At 44.9% G+C, this 20,879-nt stretch overlaps 1 protein-coding gene across 1 annotated transcript in view; it reads left to right on the forward strand.

Annotated features, from left to right (window-relative positions):
- The window catches only part of EFCAB6 (EF-hand calcium binding domain 6), a 469,029-nt gene that overhangs the window by 109,951 nt on the left and 338,199 nt on the right, over positions 1-20,879 (forward strand). The window contains exon 6 of the mRNA XM_069228294.1: positions 17,215-17,351. Within this exon, the coding sequence (XP_069084395.1) occupies positions 17,215-17,351 (137 nt within the window). The remainder of the gene's footprint in view (positions 1-17,214; positions 17,352-20,879) is intronic.

Below are 20,879 nucleotides of genomic sequence, written 5' to 3' on the forward strand. Positions count from 1 at the left end.
GGGCAACCTGAGTTCCTTCTCTCTCCCGCCTGATGTAGTGGATGTTATCTTAGCGGCCAGGCGACACTCCACTAAATCTATCTACGCTAATAGGTGGTCTAAATTTGTTATGTGGTGTGGAGAGAGACAGATTGATCCCTTACATGCTCATCTGTCACATGTTTTGTCTTTTGCACTGTCTCTAGCGCAGAAAGGTTGTGCAGTGGCTACCATTAAGGGTTATTTGTCGGCCTTGTCAGCCTTCATTTGTCTTCCAGACCAACCATCGTTATTTAAATCCCCTATTGTTCTCAGATTCTTGAAAGGTCTTCTGAATCAATATCCTCCAAAACCATTCGTTATGCCTCAATGGGATTTGTCCTTGGTCCTGACTTTTCTTATGGGGTCCCCTTTTGAGCCTATGCATTCTTGCCCCTTAAGGTATTTGGTTATTAAAACAGCATTCCTGGTAGCTATAACATCTGCAAGGAGAGGGAGTGAGTTGCAAGCCTTATCGGTTAAACCCCCTTATACAACGTTTTATGGGGATAAGGTGGTGTTGAGGACCAAGGCTGCTTTCCTTCCGAAGGTTGTTTCACCCTTCCATTTGGCTCAGACAATCACTTTGTCCACGTTTTATCCTCCGCCTCATCCTTCAAAGGAGGAAGAAAGACTACATCGCCTGGACCCAAAAAGGGCGTTGAGCTTCTATATCGACAGAATGAAGGATATCAGGCTGGAGGATCAGCTGTTTGTCGGATACGTGGGTAAGAGGAGAGGAAAGGCAGTCCACAAGAGAACACTCTCCAGGTGGGTTGTTCTTTGCATTAAAATCTGTTACTCTTTGGCAAAGAAGGATCCGCCTGAGGGCATTAGAGCTCACTCCACCTGAGCTAAGTCGGCCTCTTCGGCCTTGGCCAGGGGTGTTCCTGTGGTCGACATCTGCAAGGCCGCAACTTGGTCGTCCCTTCACACTTTTGTGAAACATTACTGTTTGGACTCTGAGGTCAGAAGGGACGGTCATTTTGCGCGGTCAGTGCTGCAGGATTTCTTGGTTTGACCATTTAGGCACCCTCCGCCGGGCGTGGTACTGCTTTGGGACTCTATTCATTAGGTGAGGAATCCACAGGTAGTTGTATCCATCAGAAGAACGAGTTACTTACCTTCGGTAACGATTTTTCTGGTGGATACATTAGCTACCTGTGGATTCCTCACGGTCCCACCCGCCTCCCCGTTGCCTTTTTGGTCTCTCCAAGCAATCCTTGAGTGTGCTCCTTTTGGTCTTCAAAGTTGCAATACATTTTGCATATATGATATTTGTATATATGTGTATATTTATATATAAATTTATATATATTGTGTATATACATGATTCGTATGTATAAATATATTTATTTGTTTAAAAAAAAAAAAAAGGTTATATTAAATCTACAGCTATTTTATTGCAATGTTGTGTGATTTACAATATTAAGAGATGTTGCTTTGCTCTTTCATTACATTGGGTTATTATTCTCATGCACGTAAAAAATGTTGGTACTGTCATCGGCACGTCGGCGAGGACCTCTTATTGCCTGTATGACGTCAGACGGCGTCGCGTGGGCTAGAGTGACGTCCTCGTCGACGTGCAGAGACTAGTAAGAAGATTTCCGTCTAATGCTGGCGCCATGGGAGTATTCATTAGGTGAGGAATCCACAGGTAGCTAATGTATCCACCAGAAAAATCGTTACCGAAGGTAAGTAACTCGTTCTTTAGTGCCCATGCTTTAGCTTCTATATGGGGTCATTTAACATTCTTTATTTTATTAGATATAACTAAATCGTTGCTTCCCTGCTCTAACCCACAGCACAAGCTTTTTGCTCTGGCCCTCCCAAGAGAAGGGCTAAAGGGTTGTGGTCACTCTCACCCCTGTGGACAACAAAGAAGTCAACCAAATCCCTCCACAATTCTAAGCTGATGAAGGAATAGTCTAGGTGTTTTCTACAGTATCCCCTTCTAAACATTGGAGCAGGATTGCTGTCCGAGTTTGAGCAACCATTGCATGCACAAATGCCATGAGAGAGAACTATGTCAGTAACTTAGAATTCAATCTCGGACAGCTTTTTCATTGGGGTGGCCTCAAGTGGTGATATGCCCCAATGGGCACCCTCATGCCTAGGCTAATCAAGGGTTAATTAAATCAGAATGTTCAAAATAAGTGTTCAAATCACCTCCCATTACATTAGCACCCCCTTTGAAGGCTGATTTTAACAAGTGGTCTAGGCAACGCAATGTAAAAGAATCTCGGGAACTAGGGACTGGTCTATCCTAAACTTTATCTAGTAATATGCTTTGCTGTTAGGCAGGGATAGCTTTAAAACTAGTGAGTTTTGGAAAGGGTTGTTGATAACTTTAATAGTGCTCTGAAGTGAGGTTTTAATCTATGGACATAGCCCTCCAGCAGCCCGACCTGCCGTGGAATCATTGGCCAAGCAATAACATCCCCTTAACCCTGGTCTTAATACAAAGGTGATCATCCATGTCTCCTGAAATAAACACACATCAAAATCATCAATAAATACACCCAATTCACTGATCCCCAAGCTTTGTCTTTAATCTGTCGATGTTCGACAAAAGGGCCTTAAGGTTTGCTGGCTCGGTTGCTACTTTTTTAGGTTCAGTAAATGTTGCCAAGCCCTTGTGTGTAAGTTATTGATTCTTGGTCATTCCCAATCACTAATGAGAGTAGTATTATTGACGGATTATTTTTCAATCATATCACAGGTTATATTGTATTAACCACATATAGCATTTCTCTGATCTGGGGCCACAATTCCTTAACAATTCCAACAATGGGAATGCAATAATTGTATAAAGCAGTCCATGATAAGCCCACAACTTTTCTTGAACAAAAGATTTTACACCATGCCCTATAGCTAAATCCATTAGAATCATTTCTTCATACCCTTTCAACACATCCCTTGTTGCTGGGAGTAATAAAAGGAGTGTACTTGTTTCCTTCTTTTGTCCTCCTCCTCCTTGTTTCATAAATTCAGAAATCAAGGTAGAAGTAAATTGAACATTGTTGTCTGTAGTAATAGGCCTAGGAAAACCCTCTCTATAAAAATCACTAGCAAGAACTTAATCACCTCATGAGTTGAAGGCTTTCTAATGAACCATCCATTTTGAAAAATAATCTACTAGAACAATCAAATGCTTACTGTTTGAACCTAGAACATTGCATGGTTGCCACTGACCACTATGTCCTATGAGGAAATTTCAAACATAATTGAGCACAGAGCAAGTGTATTTGGTTTTACATCCAACAAAGCACAACACATATATTCCTTAATAGGGGAGGTGGGGTCTGGGGACATAACTACAGGATCCATAGAAGGAAACATTAAACACTTACTTTATTTGACCAGGAAGGAGGTCAATCAAAGATTACATGCCAGTACTTTGATTAAATACCACAGAGTCCAGAGAATTCCAAGGGGATTAAGGATATCATTGAAACCTACATTATGCAAGAACAACTCCAGATTGATAGAACATTGGTACGCTATCTTGAACAAATGTTCTCTGAATTTAATGTTACTTATTATTGAGGAGTTATCTAGATTGCTACAGGAGTTGACCAGTGAAATTAACCAACTCAAAAGTGAAACAAAATGGAACAGACTGACTGGAACAAAACACTTTTGGACATTAGCCTTCTTCTAGAATGTTACACTAATGAGAATAATGAAAAAAGATCCAAAAATTGAAGAGAGACACCATAGACTACAAACTGGGAGAAGTTTACAACTGGGCAGACATTTATGCCAAAAGAAGACAAATTAAACAGTCCACTAGATCATTAGAGGATGACACTTTATCAACCGGGAATTAATCTGAATCTCACAGAAAGGCACCAGGGCCCTCATTATGAGTTTGGCGGTCTTCGGGCAAGACCGCCATGGAAAATCCTGCCACCATTCCGCCAGTGTTGGCAGTACAGTGTCCGCCTTATTACGAGTCACAATCACCAAGCCGACGAAACACAGCTAGAAATCCAACACCGCCAATGCCACTGACGGCGAAAGACCGACTGTCTACCCGCCGGGCCCACCACGCTGACACCATTCCAGCCACCATATCATGAGTTACATTTCAGCATAGCAGAACATGCACGGTGTGAAACCATTGGCGGTGCGCACCGCGATAGGACAGAAAATCACTGCCAATAGAAGGCAACACCAGATTGGACAGTTCGAATACCCCGCACCTGAAATACATACACACATTTCACACACCTGTTCACTGCACCATAATAAACACCCCCTCACACCCTCTCAAACCCTTGCGAATACCACCATGACCCAGAGACACACGACCCACGAACCACTACATATTGACCATTGACTTCACACGGTGCACACACCCCCACAACATGTCCGCCACAAGCACCCACACTTCACCGACAATGAGTTGTGGGCCATGGTGGACGAGATCATCAAAGTAGAGCCACAACTGATCGGAGCACAAGTCCAGCAAACATCTATGACCAGGAAAACAGAGCTATGGCAGAGGATCGTCGACAGGGTGAATGCAGTCAGCAGCTACCCACACACAACGGAGGACATCAGAAAAAGGTGGAAAGACCTCAGGGGGAAGGTCCGTTCCATGGCGTCTAAGCACAACATCGCCCTCAACAAGACTGGCGGTGGACCACCACCTCCTCCCCTTGACTTGACATCCTGGGAGGAGAAGGTCTTGGACATCATGCATCCTGAGGGCCTGACTGGAATCATTGGAGGAATTGACTCTGGTAAGGAAGCAACACCCCCGAGCACTAACCACTCCAGTCATGCATGCCTCCCAAGTACCCACCACTCCTCAGTCTATCACAAACCACAACAATGCACCCCCACTATGACCATACCTTCCTACTCTGCATGCCTCACAACCCCTCTCCCACCATCCACACCCCCGCACAATGCATGCTAAACCTTCACTTTCTCCTCAACTACCACTCTGACAATCCATCATTATGCACTCCGGATCCGAATCACACTCACACCTCACAATGGAGCACCTGCATGGACAATCATCCCACAGCCCAGCCCGACTGCTAGCCAACACTGCCTCACTACCTATGGCAATTACAGCAATGTCAAACAGCAAACCCATGACTACATATGATATGACAAGCATGGCCCAAAGCCCATTCACCATGCAGTGTCTGTATTGCTGCAAATGTCATTGCCATCCCTGTCTAACGAATCCACCCACTGCAGGCAGCACACCATGACACTACAATGATGTATCCATGTACTAACTCTCACCCTTCCCATCCACAGCTAACCCTGCTGCTGCCACCCAGCAGTGGATGCCAGGGTCAAACAGCCCTCCCCAGGTTGAAGGCCCCAGTTGATTTCTGGAAGACAATAAATTGCCATATTGGCCATCTGGGGCAATTGCCAGTCCACCCCCAGCAGCCCCAACCTGGACAGCCCGGACCCACCCTCCCGTGTGGCTACAACAGCTCAGCTAGCCCCTCCTCCCCAAACCTGTGCCTAAGGGACCACTCAATTACAGGTGTGCTCCACAGTACAGGAGCCTAAGTCAAGGGCACCCGCCCCAGACAATAAAGGCCCTTGTGCTACTGGGAGTGGGCACACTGTGCCAGGGGCACAGACACAGGGTGCCAGGGCTAGTGGAAGGGGATCTGTGGTCCAAGGGAAGGGGCAGCAACAAAATCAGACTAGCCAGGAGGCCATCACCCAAGTTCTGGTTGCATACCACCAAACCCAGGACACTGTGGTCCAGATCCTCACTACTCTGCAGGAGACCCAGATGCTTCAGAAGGAGAACCATCGGGAGGCCATGTAGCAGTGGCAGACCCACAATGCCACTATGGCCTCCATAGTAGGGGTGCTGACGGAACGTACCACCATCCAGCGTCAGTCAACCTCCCACCAGCAGGCCCCTGCCATTAGCCAGATCACATCTGAGCCCTCCACGTCAGCCTCAGCCAGTGGAATGGAGGCCCTGCCACAGGACATGCAGGACTCCAGCACACCTTCCCCTGTAGCTGAGGAGCCCCCACACAAGCGAGGACGTCCAACCAGACATCCAACCTCCACTGATGCCAAGACCAAGACCACTGCCGGGAAGTGAGCCACTTCTAGAAATACCCCCTTGTGTGTCACAGCGACACCCTGTTGACTGTCCACTGTCATAACTCCGTGTTCATGTGACCATCATACTGGACTTCGACTCCCAAAAGCTGGGCTAAGTACTCTGATGATCCAACTCGCCATGACCCCACTCATCAGCCCCTGCACTTGTCTAATTAAAATAAACACCTTTGAGCACAGTTTCTGCCTATGTCATTATCTACCATGAGTACAAAATATACAACCATGACATGTGTAACAGGCAGACCATTGTCGTTCCAATGTATGTGACAGTGCCAGGCAGAAAGGAGCAATAATTTTCAAGTTCTGTAATACAGATAACAGCACCACATCTAAAGTAGTGGGTTCGCCCAATACCCACATTGAACACACAACCCTGGTAGCAGCCGTGCAAACAGCAGACATTGCTACTCGTTACACAGCATGGCTTTGACACCTGTATGTCAGTGAAATAATTTTTGTATCAGCTCTGCTCTGGAATCAGCTGCATCCTCCTCCTTATCACTCTCGATGTCCCCTTCATCAGCCACTGGCACAGTGGCACCCACCTCAGCATCCAGTAATGGGATGTGATGTCTGAGAGCCAAATTGTGTAACATGCAGCACGCTACAGTGATCTGGTACACTTTCGCTGGTCTGCACAGTAGGGCCCCTCCAGCAAGGTGCAGGCACCAGAATCTGGGTTTCAGCACTCCCAAGGTGCGTTCGATGACCCGTCAGTTCCTACCATGGACCTCATTGAAACGGTTTTCTGCTGCTGTGGTCGGATGCCTGAGCAATGTCAGTAGCCATGGCAGGTTGGGATAACCAGAGTCACCTGTTTGCACAGAGGTAATAGGCATATTGAAAACTGTAGGTAAATCTGGAAGGTGGTGTAGAGTGTTAAGAATACAGAGGCACACATATGACATGTTACATACCGATGAGCCAGGCACGATCCCTTTGCAGTGGTGCCATCAGGTGTGGGATGCTGCTGTTACGCAGAATGTAGGCATCATGCACTGAACCAGGGAACCGGGCAGTCACTTGTGTGATGTAGAGGTCTGCGAGACATACCACCTGAACATTGGTTGAGTAGACATTTTTACGATTCCCAAACAGCTGACACTCCTCCTGGGTGGCACCAGGGCATTGTGGGTCCCATCAATAGACCCGATCATATGTGGCACATGTGCTACAGAGTAAAAGGCTGCTTTCACAGTGGGCAGATCATCACGTTAGGGGAACCTGATATAGCTGCCTATATGTTTGAGTAGGGCACATAGGATGTTCTTCAAGACGTGGCTGAACATGGGCTGGGACATTCCGGAAGCCCAGCCCACTGTAATTTGGAAGGACCCGGACGCACAGAAGTGGAGGACTGCCAACACCTATACTGTGGGTGTGATGGCACTGGGATGACGAATACCAGGCTTCAGATCCAGCTCCAACAGCCTCACAAGCTCCATGATGGTGTGACGGTTTAGCCAATAGCACTGGATGATGTGCTGCTCCTCAAGGGTGGCAAGATCGACCAGGCGCCTGTTGGCAGGAGCATTCCTCACCATCATTCTTCCACCGTACCTGGGAATAGGAGGGAGTAGCAATCATTATGTGCATAAAGGACTGTGTGGACGCAGTGGAGCTGTGCACAGGTCACTGTAAAACATCCATGCTGCACCTCATAAACCCCCTCTATACACATTGTAGAAGTAAAATGGGAGCCGCCTGTCCTGCATGCATAGGACAGATGGAAGTGAGCAAATCCCGCCTGCGTAAGACGTCATGGTGGTCGCAACCGCCGTGCAACTCATCTTTGGTTAATATGGTTTCCTATGGTAGGTATGAGCCAATGATGGTGGTGACGGTGATGTCTGCGGTGGCCGTGACCACCATTTTATGTGCTCATGTTCACTTTACTCCTGGCACTCGTGCTGAGAAGACCTCCACTGTGCACGCTGCTGTGTTCTGCTACTGGTAGCCAAGATGTCATGTGCTGCAGGGGATATGGCCCTACCCTTTTCACAAAAAGAACTAGAGAAGCTTGTGGAGGGTGTCCTACCCCTGTATGCCCAGTTGTATGGGGCACCATGGCAGCAGGTGAGTTCACTATGATTGTACTGTCTGTGAGTAGTATAAATGTGGACGGGGGCTTTGGGACAACGATGAGTGACTTGTGGAAGGACCTGGCTGAGGGCTGTGAGGACAACTGGAATGTTGAAATGTGCATATAATCAGGAGATGTGTTATGTCCAGTGCAGTCCCTAAAATGCCACACTACGGGCCAGATGTAGCAAAAGACAATTTTGGGAGTTGCAAATTGCGAGTCATACGGACTCGCAATTTGCAACTCGCAAAATTGTATGCAGAAAGGTGTCTCAGACACCTTCTGCGACTCGCTATGGGGTCGCAAAGACCCACCTCATGAATATTAATGAGGTGGGTCGCTTTTTGCGACCCCATAGCGAGTCCATGCACTCACAGGGATGGTGGCCTGCTGGAGACAGCAGACCTCCATGTCTGTGACTGCTTTTTTAATAAAGCAGTTTTTTTTTTCTTTTTGCAGCCCGTTTTCCTTAAAGGAAAACGAGTTGCAAAAAGAAAAAACTTCCGAAACCATTTGGTTTCGTTTTTTTCAGAGTAGTCTGAAAAGATATTATTTTCGGCATTCACAAAGGAACCCCTTCCCTTTTGCGAATGTGTTACCACCAGTAACACAAAGCGGTCACAAAGCAACTCAGCATGGCGATGCAGTCGCAAATAGGAAGGGAAAACCCCTTCCTATTTGCGAGTCGCATCCTCAAATTGCGAGTCGGTACCGACTCGCAATTTGAGGATGTGCATCGCGTTAGGCCTTTTGCATGCCGCAAACTGCGTTTTTCACAGTTTGCGGCATGCAAAAAGGCTTCCTACATCTGGCCCTACATGACTGTCTCCTTTTCTCCGTGTCATCCATGCCGGTGAGTGCCTAACAGAAGAAGGGGATTTGGCGTGCCATTGCAAAGCAAGTGCAGACCCTAGGGGTCAATGGCCGGCAGAGCACCCACTGCAGGAAGCAGTGGGAGGACCTGCGACGCTGGGTGAGGAAGACCGGTGAGGCCCAGCTGGGGACGTCCTTCCAACAAGGGATGGGTGCCCGTTGGACCCTGACCCCCCTCATGTCCCGCATTTTGGCAGTGGCGTACCCTGAGTTGGATGGGCGCTTGAGGGCAGCCACAAGGAGATGAGTTCACATTCATACTTAGGTTATGTGGTGAGTGATAGGTACAGCCTGTTCAGTGTGTGAAGGCTGTGGAATGTGTGCTAGGTAGCTACTGTCAGACTAGGCTTGGGGCACATGTACTACATCCATTTTTTTTAAAGCCGTGCAGGATGTGAGTTGAGGTTAACTTAACTGCTAAGTAGTATGGATGACATGGTAACTGTGTGGTAGATGAGCAGGGTATTTGATGTGGACAGTGTTCCTGCTTCTGGAGTTCACACACATTGTACACCCAACCATCCAAAATGTGTTGCTGGGGCCATATCCCTATCTGCTGTCTGCTGGCATGTGGTGTATGCGTAGACTGAGAAGTCTGAGGTTTCACATCACATAGCTATATGTGCATGGGTTATGTGGCTGTGCAAGTACCACCCTCCCTCCCTGTCTTCCTCTGTGTTTGCGTGCATCAGCATCATCTGGCGAAGGAGAAGGGGCACCGGCGAGTGGGGAAGCTGCATCCCATAGGACCCAGGAGGCTGATACCAGCGGAGCCGATGGGACCAGTGGGACGGAGGGCGAGTGGAGCATCACGGGGGAGACAGGAACATCTACACCATCATCAGATTCTTCCTCTGATGGCGACTCCCTGGTGGTGGTGGAACTTTCAGGCCCTATGCCTGCACCATCCTTGTCCGCCACCCCCCTTACCAGCACCGCCCTTCCTGTAGCTCCCCACACGCAGTTGCCAGTGCCCGCTCACCCAGGAGGGTAGGCATCTCCTTCACCACAGGCACCTCTGCCTCTGCCCCAGTCAGCCCTGCTGCCCTCAATGAGGAGGCTATTGACCTCCTGAGGTCCATCTCTGTTGGGCAGACAACCATCGTGAATGCCATCCAGGGACTGGCATCCCAGATACAACAGTCAAATGCATTTCTGGAAGGCATTCACGGTGCCCGGTCTGCCCTTCAGAGATCGTTGCAGGCTCTAGCCTCCTCATTGATGGCAGCCAGTGTTCCATCTTCTTCTGTCCCCCCCTCCAACTACCTGCTCCCATTCCCACATCCCTCTCCCATTTCCCATCCAAAGCACACTTTTATTCCAGCATGCATCCCCTCGAACAGACCCAGAGCGCAAGGACAATCACATGCACCACAAACGCCACCACCACCATGCACACACCCACCATTCAGATGCACACACAACAACATCCACTCCCCTACACTGACTTCCCAACTTCCTCCCCCCTCAAAGTCACATCGCCACTCACACATACAGACACCACATCATCAGTCCCATGTCAAGCCACATGTGCCATCACTGCCACCGTCACCACAACAGCAGACCCCCATACAAGCACCCCATACACCACATCCGCAAGCACCACAACAGTCAACACAACCACATGCAGCACATCCACCTTACCTGCACACACCACCCCAACGTTTACTCACACATCCCCCGGCAATCTCCCTGTGTCTCCTCCACTCCTCCTCCAAGTACACGTATATGCCCACACTCATCCACCCAACATACACCCAGCACACACATATCATACGCCCACACACCAGCACCCAAACCACATCCACGTACACACCTGTCAACCATCCCCTCTCCCTCCACTCCTAAACAACGTATCCATGACCTACCTGCTGCCCCTAAAAAAAAGATTCCTCCATGAGTTTTCCCTCTTCCTGTCCCCTGGTCCAGTCTCAGTCCCCCCCAAACACCCTGCTACCCTTGCCAGACCCCTACCTTTGACCTCCCTGTCCTCCTCTGGGCTGAGCCATGCCCACAGACAGCAGTCTGTGGTGCTGCCACAGCAGGCACACCTGCCCCTCACACCTCCAGCCCTGGTAGCACTCCAACTGGGTCCCCTGCTGTTGTGGCCTCCACCACCGTCCCACCAAAGAAGGCAGGAAAGAGGGGCAGGGCTAAGGCATCCACCCAAAACCAGGACAATAAGGAGAGGAAGCCCAGAAAGAATGAACCTCCATTATTCACATACGAAAGATCTAAGAACCTCAAGAAACTTCTAGAATACTGTGAAGGAGCTCATGAGACTGCTTGATTCAAAGGGACTGAACCATGCTTAAATTGTGGTAATTGTAATATTATTATTAATGGCACCATGGTTACTCACCCATACAAAGGAACAAAGATTATGCAACAAACCAATGCCATGTGTAATTCCAAAAACGTCATCTATCTTTTGAAATGCCCTTGTGGCTTAGGGTATGTGGGGAAAATGTAACGCAGAATCAAGACAAGACTGTCTGAACATAAGGGTAACATTAACACTAAAAATCACATGTCTGTGGTTGCGGTGCATTTCAATTCACTTGGACACAATATTTACCTACTAAGGTTTTTGATAGTAGAGACAGTACACCCCAGGGAATAGGTGGACATCAGGAAATTAACACTAAAAACCTTAGAAAGTGATTCTAGGGGACTAAATGGGCAATTGGAATTCAGTTGTTTTCTATGAGCAGTGTTTTCTATGACAGACGTTTGATTTATGTTTTCATTTCATTTTGGTTTATTGTCAATTGTATTTTTTGTTTATTTTTATGATTTACAGAATAACATCTATTATAGGACATATACTCTATTCAACAAGTCAAAAGGACTCAGAGCTGTAGATTATTTGAAACAACAATGGGGAACCAAGTTGTTAGAAATGGAGTCTCTAGATGGCAGTCGGTTTGCACCCTGTCCAAGTAGGGACTGTCGCTCTAGTCAGGATAAGGGAGATGCCCACTCAGATAAAACTTGCTCACCCCCTTGGTAGCTTGGCATGAGCAGTCAGGCTTATCTCAGAAGCAATGTGAAAAGCATTAGCACATAACACACAGTAAAACAGTGAAAACACGACAAAAGGATACCACACCGATTTTAGAAAAATAGCCATTTATTTATCTATATAACAAGACCAAAACAAGAAAAATCCAACGCACAGTAATAAAGGTATGCATTTTGCAAGAATTAACTTAAACATATAGTGACTTTCAGGCGATAGCTCCACCTGGAGCTATCACGGCGTCGTGATCAACAAAATCAACAGCTCAGGCCAGCCGCGGTGTTGTGGGCCAGCTATGTGTTGGGAAGACCCGCAAACAGAACCTTTGAAACACAGGGAGTCATGATCCTCGCGATGAGATCCCGAGAGCGGCATTGCAGTGTCAGTTCTGGAGTCGGTGCAGGGATCACTGGGCTCTTGAAGCCACACGCATTGCAGATCAAGCTCCGGGCTGACGGAGTTAGAAGCGCTGGCGTGGATGGTATTGGGGCTGCGGTGCGAAGTGGGACGATGAGATGTGCGGTGCCCACAGGCCACAGTGCAGGCAGCAGCTCGGTGATGTCGTCCAGCGGCATCGTGAGACCAGGGCTGCGATGTGAAGCAGGTCGGTGCAATGTCACCAGGTCACGGTGCAGGTAGCGGTGGCGTTGTCATTGCTGAAGCACTGTCGTCAGTAGACCCAAGTCGGTGGTGCGGCGCAGGACTGGCTCCGAGTGGCATCCACAGGTCGTGGTGCAGACAGGGACATCTGTTGACGACACTAGAGTCAATGGTGCTGGCCTCGGTGGACCGGGGCTGCGGTGCGGGACAGTTCTTTGTGTACCTCACAAGCAGTGTCCACACTGCAGGCCGTGGCGCCGGTGTCAGCAGGAGCGGCGTCATCGAGGATGCCCAGGCTGTGGTGTGAGCAAGGCGATGCCAGAGTGTGGGGCCCACAGGTCACTGTGCAAGAAGTGACTCAGTTGCGGCGTCAAATGGAGGCATGGGTGAGACCAGGGTTGCGGTGCTAAGCAGGGCAGTGCCACTCCGTGCGGCGTCGGCAGGTCACAGTGCAGGCTGCGGCATTTTTGATGGTGTCACAGAGATTTTTCTTCTTGAACAGCACAAAATACACAGTTCTCAGTGCTGTAAACAGGTGAAACTGAATTCTTTGATATCCCTGAGACTTCCAACAGAAGGCAAGCTCTACTCCATGCCCTTGGAGAACTCTCTCAAGCAGGATACACAGCAAAGTTTACCCTTTGCTCTCATTTAAGGCAGAAGAAGCAACTGCAGGCCAACCCGGGCAAAGTACAGTCACAGGCAAAGGGCCAATACTCTTCCTCCAGCTCTTCAGCTCTTCTCCTTGGCAGAGGTTCCTCTTGATCCAGAAAGATTCTAAAAGTCTAGGGTTTGGGATCCACTACTTAGACCCCTTTCTGCCTTTGAAGTTGGCAAACTTCAAAGGAAAGTCTCAGTTGTTTGTAAGATCCTTCCTTGTCCAGGCCAGGCCCCAGACACACACCAGGGTGTTGGAGACTGCATTGTGTGAGAGCAGGCACAGCCCTTTCTGGAGTGAGTGACCACTTCTCCCTCCACTCTAGCTCAGATGGTTCATTAGGATATGCAGGCTACACCCCAGCTCCCTTTGTGTCACTGTCTAGAGGGAATTCACAACAGCCCAACTGTCAAACTGACCCAGATGGGGAATCCACAAACAAGCAGAGTCACAGAATGGTTTAAGCAAGAAAATGATTACTTTCTAAAAGTTGCATTTTCAAATTAACAATATAACAACCAACTCCACTAAAATCTGTATTTTAAAATTGTGAGCCCAGAGACCCTAAACTCCATATTTCTATCTGCTCTCAAGGGAAAGCTGTACTTAAAGAATATTTAAAGGCAACCGCCATGTTAACCTATGAGAGAGATAGGCCTTGAAACAGTGACATGTCCCACCTCTAGCATACATTGCACCCTGCCCATTGAGCTACCCAGGGCCTACCTTAGGGGTGCCTTACATGTATAAAATGTGAAGGTTTTGGCCTGGAAAGGGGGTACACTTGCCAAGTTGAACTGGCAGTTTAACACTGCACACACAGACACTGCAGTGGCGGGTCCACGTCATGTTTACAAGGCTAGCCGTGGGTGGCACAGTCAGTAGCATTTGATTTACAAGTCCTGGGCACCTCTAGTGCACTTTACTAAGGACTTACCAGTAAATCAAATATGCCAATCATGGATGAACCAATCAACAATACAATTTATATCGGGATCACTTGCACTTTAGCACTGATTAGCAGTGGTAATGTGTGCAGAGACAATAAACCAGCAACAACAGAGTCCAGTTTGCCATAAAAACAGGAGGTCAGAAGGCAAAAAGACAGGGGAGACATGCCAAAAGATGCCAAGTCTAACACTCATTTAGCATGCGGGTTACACCCGTATATTTGTTTGGAAATACCACATGACATATCAACCGTGTAGACATTGTGGCCGGTGCATAGTCAATATGAGCATAATTAACATCAAGTTAAGGGGCTTAGCCAGGGATTCACAGCTAATTGTGTCTCATTTATCTCTATTTATTTTTTCACAGGACATAACAACCATGTAGACATTATGGCAGGTGCATATACAGTACAAGGTGTGGCAATGAGTGCAACTGACAGGGAAGCACGTGATCACAATTTGCAGCTTGTTTCCTATTTACCATAACACAGAGTAAATTAAGACCAGTTAATACCGGGTTTTCACCACATTGAAGGGAGTATAGAGATTATTTCAGCAGCACGTTTCCAGGCCCCTTTCTCCTACTGCGCATTATGTATTTATTTGTAGTATGATTTCCCCTGAAGAAGGGCTATGGCCTGAAATGCTTCGGGACGGTTGAATGCGTTTTCATGTACATGGCACAAAGAACCCAACAGCGACACAAGCATGTGCATGTATGTTGTTGACCATAAATAAAAGAGATATACCACATATGAATACCGGAGAAAAGTGATGATTTACCAGTGAAGGACATGCACATTTTTGGGTTACACATATTATCCAAATGTGGAGTCTCTATAAAGAGACCACAAATTAGTGCACAGAGGGGACATTGCTCAGTTTGGTAGCAGTGCAATCAGTAGACAATCATTTTTTGTAACATTTCCCCCAGATGACCTTATGTGCTTTTTTGATATTATCAACCTTATAGTTTGAAGAAACAGTTTTGTCACCTCTGAACATGACAGCCACTTGACTAGCTAATTAATCTTTAAATTTGTAGAACACTTAAAATGTATTACATAGCTCTACTACTACATGCGTTCAGCATATTTTGTAATTTAATTTACAATTTTGTCATTTTTCATAGCATTCACCCAGTTTTGCTGAGTATTGATTCCTGTGACTGAGCTAATTAAACCAAAAACAGAAGCAACCACACAGTTATCAGATACATTTGATATTTTCTTATCTTGAGGAATCGGCAGTCTACAGAAATAATCTGCCCTATATTTGAACCTTGCAACAATGTGCTCACCACTAACATTGCATTCAAAAGACTTAGACATAATTTTAACCAATCTAAAAGTCGTGTTTTCAGTTGTATTTTCTGCCAATAAAAAGATAAAATGGTTGTGATCAGTATAAATGATGAAGTGTCTCCCCCATAAAATGTTATACAATATTCAAGTATCCTCATGCACCCTAGGGCTTCATTCGCTGTCGCTGAATATCTTTCTTCTGCTGCAGACAATTTACATAAACCTAACAATGAAGCCAAAGGATATATCTTCTTAGATTCAAGAGCACCTTGACTTGCTTTCAGTAGAGATGTTTTAGGTTTTATACTGTTATCAGAGATGCTCAGTCTATATATTTGCCATCCTTACACAGAAACCTGCACTTATCTATCTGAAATGTCTTGCCAATATCTTATAATTTCTTGAGAACTTTTCTGAAGCTGTAGTGATGCTTTTCAGTGGTAGTTGCTATAATACGTATGTCATCATGAAAACATGAAACCCTCTCCATGTTTTTCAAGAGATTATCCATCAACCTCTGCAACATTTAGGTAACGGGTGCAAGACAAAATGTCATGTGTAAGTAACAGAAAGCTTAAATGCTAGCTGTAAATTGCAACACCAATTGTGCCATCCACTTAGTGGACCTAGAAAGCATAGCCTTGTGCCTCCTAATTGTAGCCTGTAGCAGCTAACGTGTCAAAATAGCCAGACTGGAAACCGTGCTTCTAAACATAAATACGCCAGCCTTAAGTACATCTTGTTGTGCACAAGGTAGGATGCCTGGTATCTAAAAGTGGAAAATGTGCCAAACTAAAATTGCCATGTTCTTCCAGTGACTAGGTCCCAACAACTATTTCAACTGGCAGGTCATTTGCTGAATCCTAGAAAATGTCAAAGTACAGATTATAAACTATGATCTGTAACTTCTAACATTGGTCAGGCATAAAAGTAATATAAAGACTGTTTTTTTAATATTTATTAAAAAATGCAATGTAATGGTAAAGTCAGCTGTTTAATAAATATGTACAAAATGTAACTAGAAAGTTACCTTTTACCTGGCTGAGCCTCCAGAAGGCTAATCAGCATTAGGCTACTGACAGCTGGTCTGCCAGTGTGTTGCTACTTTCTTACTTGCTCTGATTATCCCTGTTCTACTCCCTTTTAGAGTTCCATATTGATGTTGACCTAATTCTCAGTTTTCTCAGGAAAATCATTTGCCTATGCTGAAGACTGCTCTTTCTTTCCATTGATCCTTCCTTCACATGTATGAAAAACAAATGAAGGAAGAATCCTTTGGTTGTCATTGTCCTACTGTTACTACTTAAAAAACCAAGGGATCCTGTAGATACTGTCGCCGTTATGTCATGCGTTGTTCTTAAGTTTTTCCTTGCTATCTTCAGGACGCCTGTCACTTTATTTGTTGGCGCTTATTAACAAGTTTGTTGCTTAAATGTACTACACCAAATCGGTCAAACATGTTCAAAACGTTAACCAAAAGAACCTTACATAGTTTAACATCCTGTGAAATATAAATATCAAATATGTGATTTTAATATCTGCAAAAATGTAATCTTTCTACATGTTTTGTATTTTAGATATCAGCAAATCTTAAAAATGTTGTCAGATCATTTAGACTTTTTGACTACAACCAAAATGGTCATTTGCAGAGGCATGAGTTGAGACGAATTCTTGAAAACTATTGTTTTAAAATGAAAGATGCAGAATTTGAGAAGTAAGTATGTAGTATTTTTATAACCACACTGCCATTTGCAAGCACAGTAAATAATAGTTGTAACTATTACCCAACGTGATGGTACTCAATTTACCAACCAATTGATGTCAATAAAATACAGGAAACAAAAGGCTTTGTGCAGTACTAGTATGTTGTATGATCTGAAGCGACAAAATCAAAGATCACCCATTGGATGTCATTTTCTGAGTGCCCTTGGTCCATGTAATAAACCGTCATGTGTATTGTATTGTGTCTGCAGCTGATATAACTCCGATGCTTGTTGATTCTTATCTTTCTGGATGTCATACTGATGTAACTAGGGTCACAGAGGATGCATCCATGTAGATGATTTTGGTTGTATTGCAGTTGCTGTGTTTCCTTAATTTATAAAGCATTGTAAGGCAAAGTTCAATGGTCTTAGTTATGCTAGAGTATGGGCAAACTCTGCATAAGCCAGGCGACAGCGCAATGCAGACATTGTTGCTCAATAAAGAACAACATTAGATTTATCATTTGAGAACACACATAAATGGCCACAATGATGATGTTCCTTTGCTACAAATGTGATGTATATGCCTGGTGGCAAGGACATATGGTGTACTGGGAGGATTGCATGACTTATTTTGACACAGATGTTCACACAATAACCTTTTATTAGCGATAAGGGCACACCCTCTTGCATGTTTATGTGATCTAGTGATTGGTTCCTAACATAAATTCTCTTGCACAAATACAGATTCATATGCCATTTCTCACCGGTGCATATTTAATCTCTTTGGGAACCTTGGTCTTTAAATACTAGGTAACACCCTTGATAATGTACACACATGCACATGTGCACTTACGCTTTTGAGCTCACAATCCACCTCCTACCCTCCTTATTCGTTCCGTAGGCATAGCCTAAATCCATGTACGTATCAGATGAGGGTCAATAATCCCTTACAAAAGGACAGATTTGGGACACTCTTCCATTCTTTCCTCCAACCCTTTATACTGCATGGGCAATCCAACGCTCCATTGACTAGTGGTGGGTTGCCTGATGCTCCCAATATGGTAATCACGAGTGACGTCGATGCGCACGTGAGACCCATACTCCTGTTGACTAGGCTCTTCCTATTTCAGGCATGCCCACAGCCGATACTGATAACATTCGGCCGCGGCACATTAACTAGACTATTGGCAGGTGGCACCCTTTGAAGACATAAGTAAACACTTGATTTGGGCATTGAGTTTAATTTATTTTATCTTTGACCAGCCTAATCAGATTTTAGGATTCCTTAATCTGTCTTCCTAAACAGTGTTTGGCTAACAGGGACCACTAGTGTTCCACCCTCCATGGGGATCAGGGTATGGAGGCTAATGTATAAATTGGATCACAGGTGCTATGAATCACTGAGTACTGATTTCCATAGTATATGAAGTTTGCAATAATCACCATCACTAGCATGAGTCTGCTATGCTTTTTAATATCTCCTACACATGTCACTGTCTACTATTTGTTTTTATTGCCCATTTAGAATGTCAAACATCTGGCTTTCAGGGAGTGAAGATAACTCTTCCGTGTTTACATGTTTTTAATAGTAGTGTGTTTTATCTCTCATATTTCTTCTATGAACTCTAAAGCAAATAGATTACTACTGTTTTCACAGAGTATCATATGCATTAGTCTGCAGGTGTGAATGACAGTAGAGTGAATAATAAGGATCACAAAGAAAGTCTGAAACATGTTAATAATAGAGACAGAGATGCAATCATTATTCATACATTCCTGCCATTCTTGTTTTTAGTATCCTTCCAAGGTACCAAGAATCAAGGATAATATTGGTATTGAAAGGGATTTTCAATATTCATAGATTACTCACATTACAAAAGTGGTAATCCACCACCACAAAGCGCTTCTTGTGACCACAAATAGACTGCACCCCGCACGCACACACACACACACAACAAATTGCCAAACAGAAGTGACATACACAATCATGAAGCATGCTACCTAGGTTGGTGGGTGAAGGTATGTCATATTTTTTATATAATTCTGACATAATGATAATATATGGTTGTGAAAGTCTTTTAATGGAGAGGTCATTTTGGCTGTACCATCAAATCCAACAGCTCTGATTTTTTGTTGTTTAGATCCAGATGTTCACTGTAGGATAAATAACCTCTACCCCAAGTGTGTCCTTGCTCATCAACTACATAAAAGAGGAGAGATAACTCCTTGTCCATTTCTCCAGCATTTTACCAGTAACTACACAACTCTAGATAGGAATTTGGAAGCGGCATCCAAATTACAAGCACCAGATTCATGTAAACCAATCTAGACATGAGTCTCTCAAAAACACAGATTGTACATTCTTTAGCCTATTATAGTGCTTTGTAGTGCATGACTTGAATGATAAATGTGACCATGTCAGCCTCTGAATAAAAATGCTGGTTGAGATAGGCATTGCTTCTTCCATAGAACACTGTTCACTTATTATTTATTTCTGTTTTAAGAAACTAAAAAGTATATTATGTATCCAGTCTCTCTGTAAGAGTTAGAGGTTATGTTAGTATCTTTTTGTTCAAGTATTTCCATACATTTCCCCTCTGCCACTGAAGGAATAGGAGGTGGAGGTACACATTGTGAGTAGCATGGACGGGCTTGGGGCAGTTGGACAACATCATTTGTAGGTCAAGGTGAAGGGAGAAGTGTTCAAACAGCCACAATTGCTGAATTGCTCAATTATACAAAGAACAAGTTGACAATTTAATGAGCATATAACATGAATGAAGGAAACAAAGTAAAAGCCTAACCTTATCACCAACCACTTAAACTGGAGCTGGACTATAATGACAAGCATGAAGGACGTTAAATCGTCCCTGTATATTGTATTTCACCAAAGTACAAAGATCAAACAGTTGCTGCAAAATATTCAGCAGCAGCAACCATGAATTCCTGCTGAGAAATGTCTGGAGCTATGGCCAGCCCAAAAGACATTACTGTTTTGTTCAGTGTAATCAATTTACGACACAAATCTAATGTATTATGAGGTATTAAAAATAGAGAATGACTTACAAGGGAGCAAGAAGAAAAATATTGGTCACATATCTTAAAAGTAATGCTTTACAACTCCCATCTCCAGTTCTGACCAGAAATATATGTGGGTGTATGGAACAACACCGTCGACCAATGCCCCCAGAATAATCTCACACTAGTTCTTCTGAAAACGCAATGATGCACGTTGTGCTAAGTCTGCAGAAATAACATCCAATTAAACTTAAATTGTATTTAAGAACTATTTTGTTATGTGAAATCTTCATAAAAAATGTAAAGTGTCTTGCTTAATATTTTTCGGTTAATGACTACAAAAGAAACAAGAGGGAAAGACAATTAAAAAACAATTTAAACTCTGATACAATCTATCAACCCATAATTTGTGGTTCAATATTCAGCAAATCCATATTCAAAGTATTAGCAGTAGTCTTTGTTTGCTAACAAGCACTAGAAAAGCCAATAAGCCTGGCCTTCGCAAGCTTGTGCATCTT

Source organism: Pleurodeles waltl, chromosome 4_1 (assembly GCF_031143425.1).
Source record: "Pleurodeles waltl isolate 20211129_DDA chromosome 4_1, aPleWal1.hap1.20221129, whole genome shotgun sequence".
NCBI lineage: Eukaryota > Metazoa > Chordata > Amphibia > Caudata > Salamandridae > Pleurodeles > Pleurodeles waltl.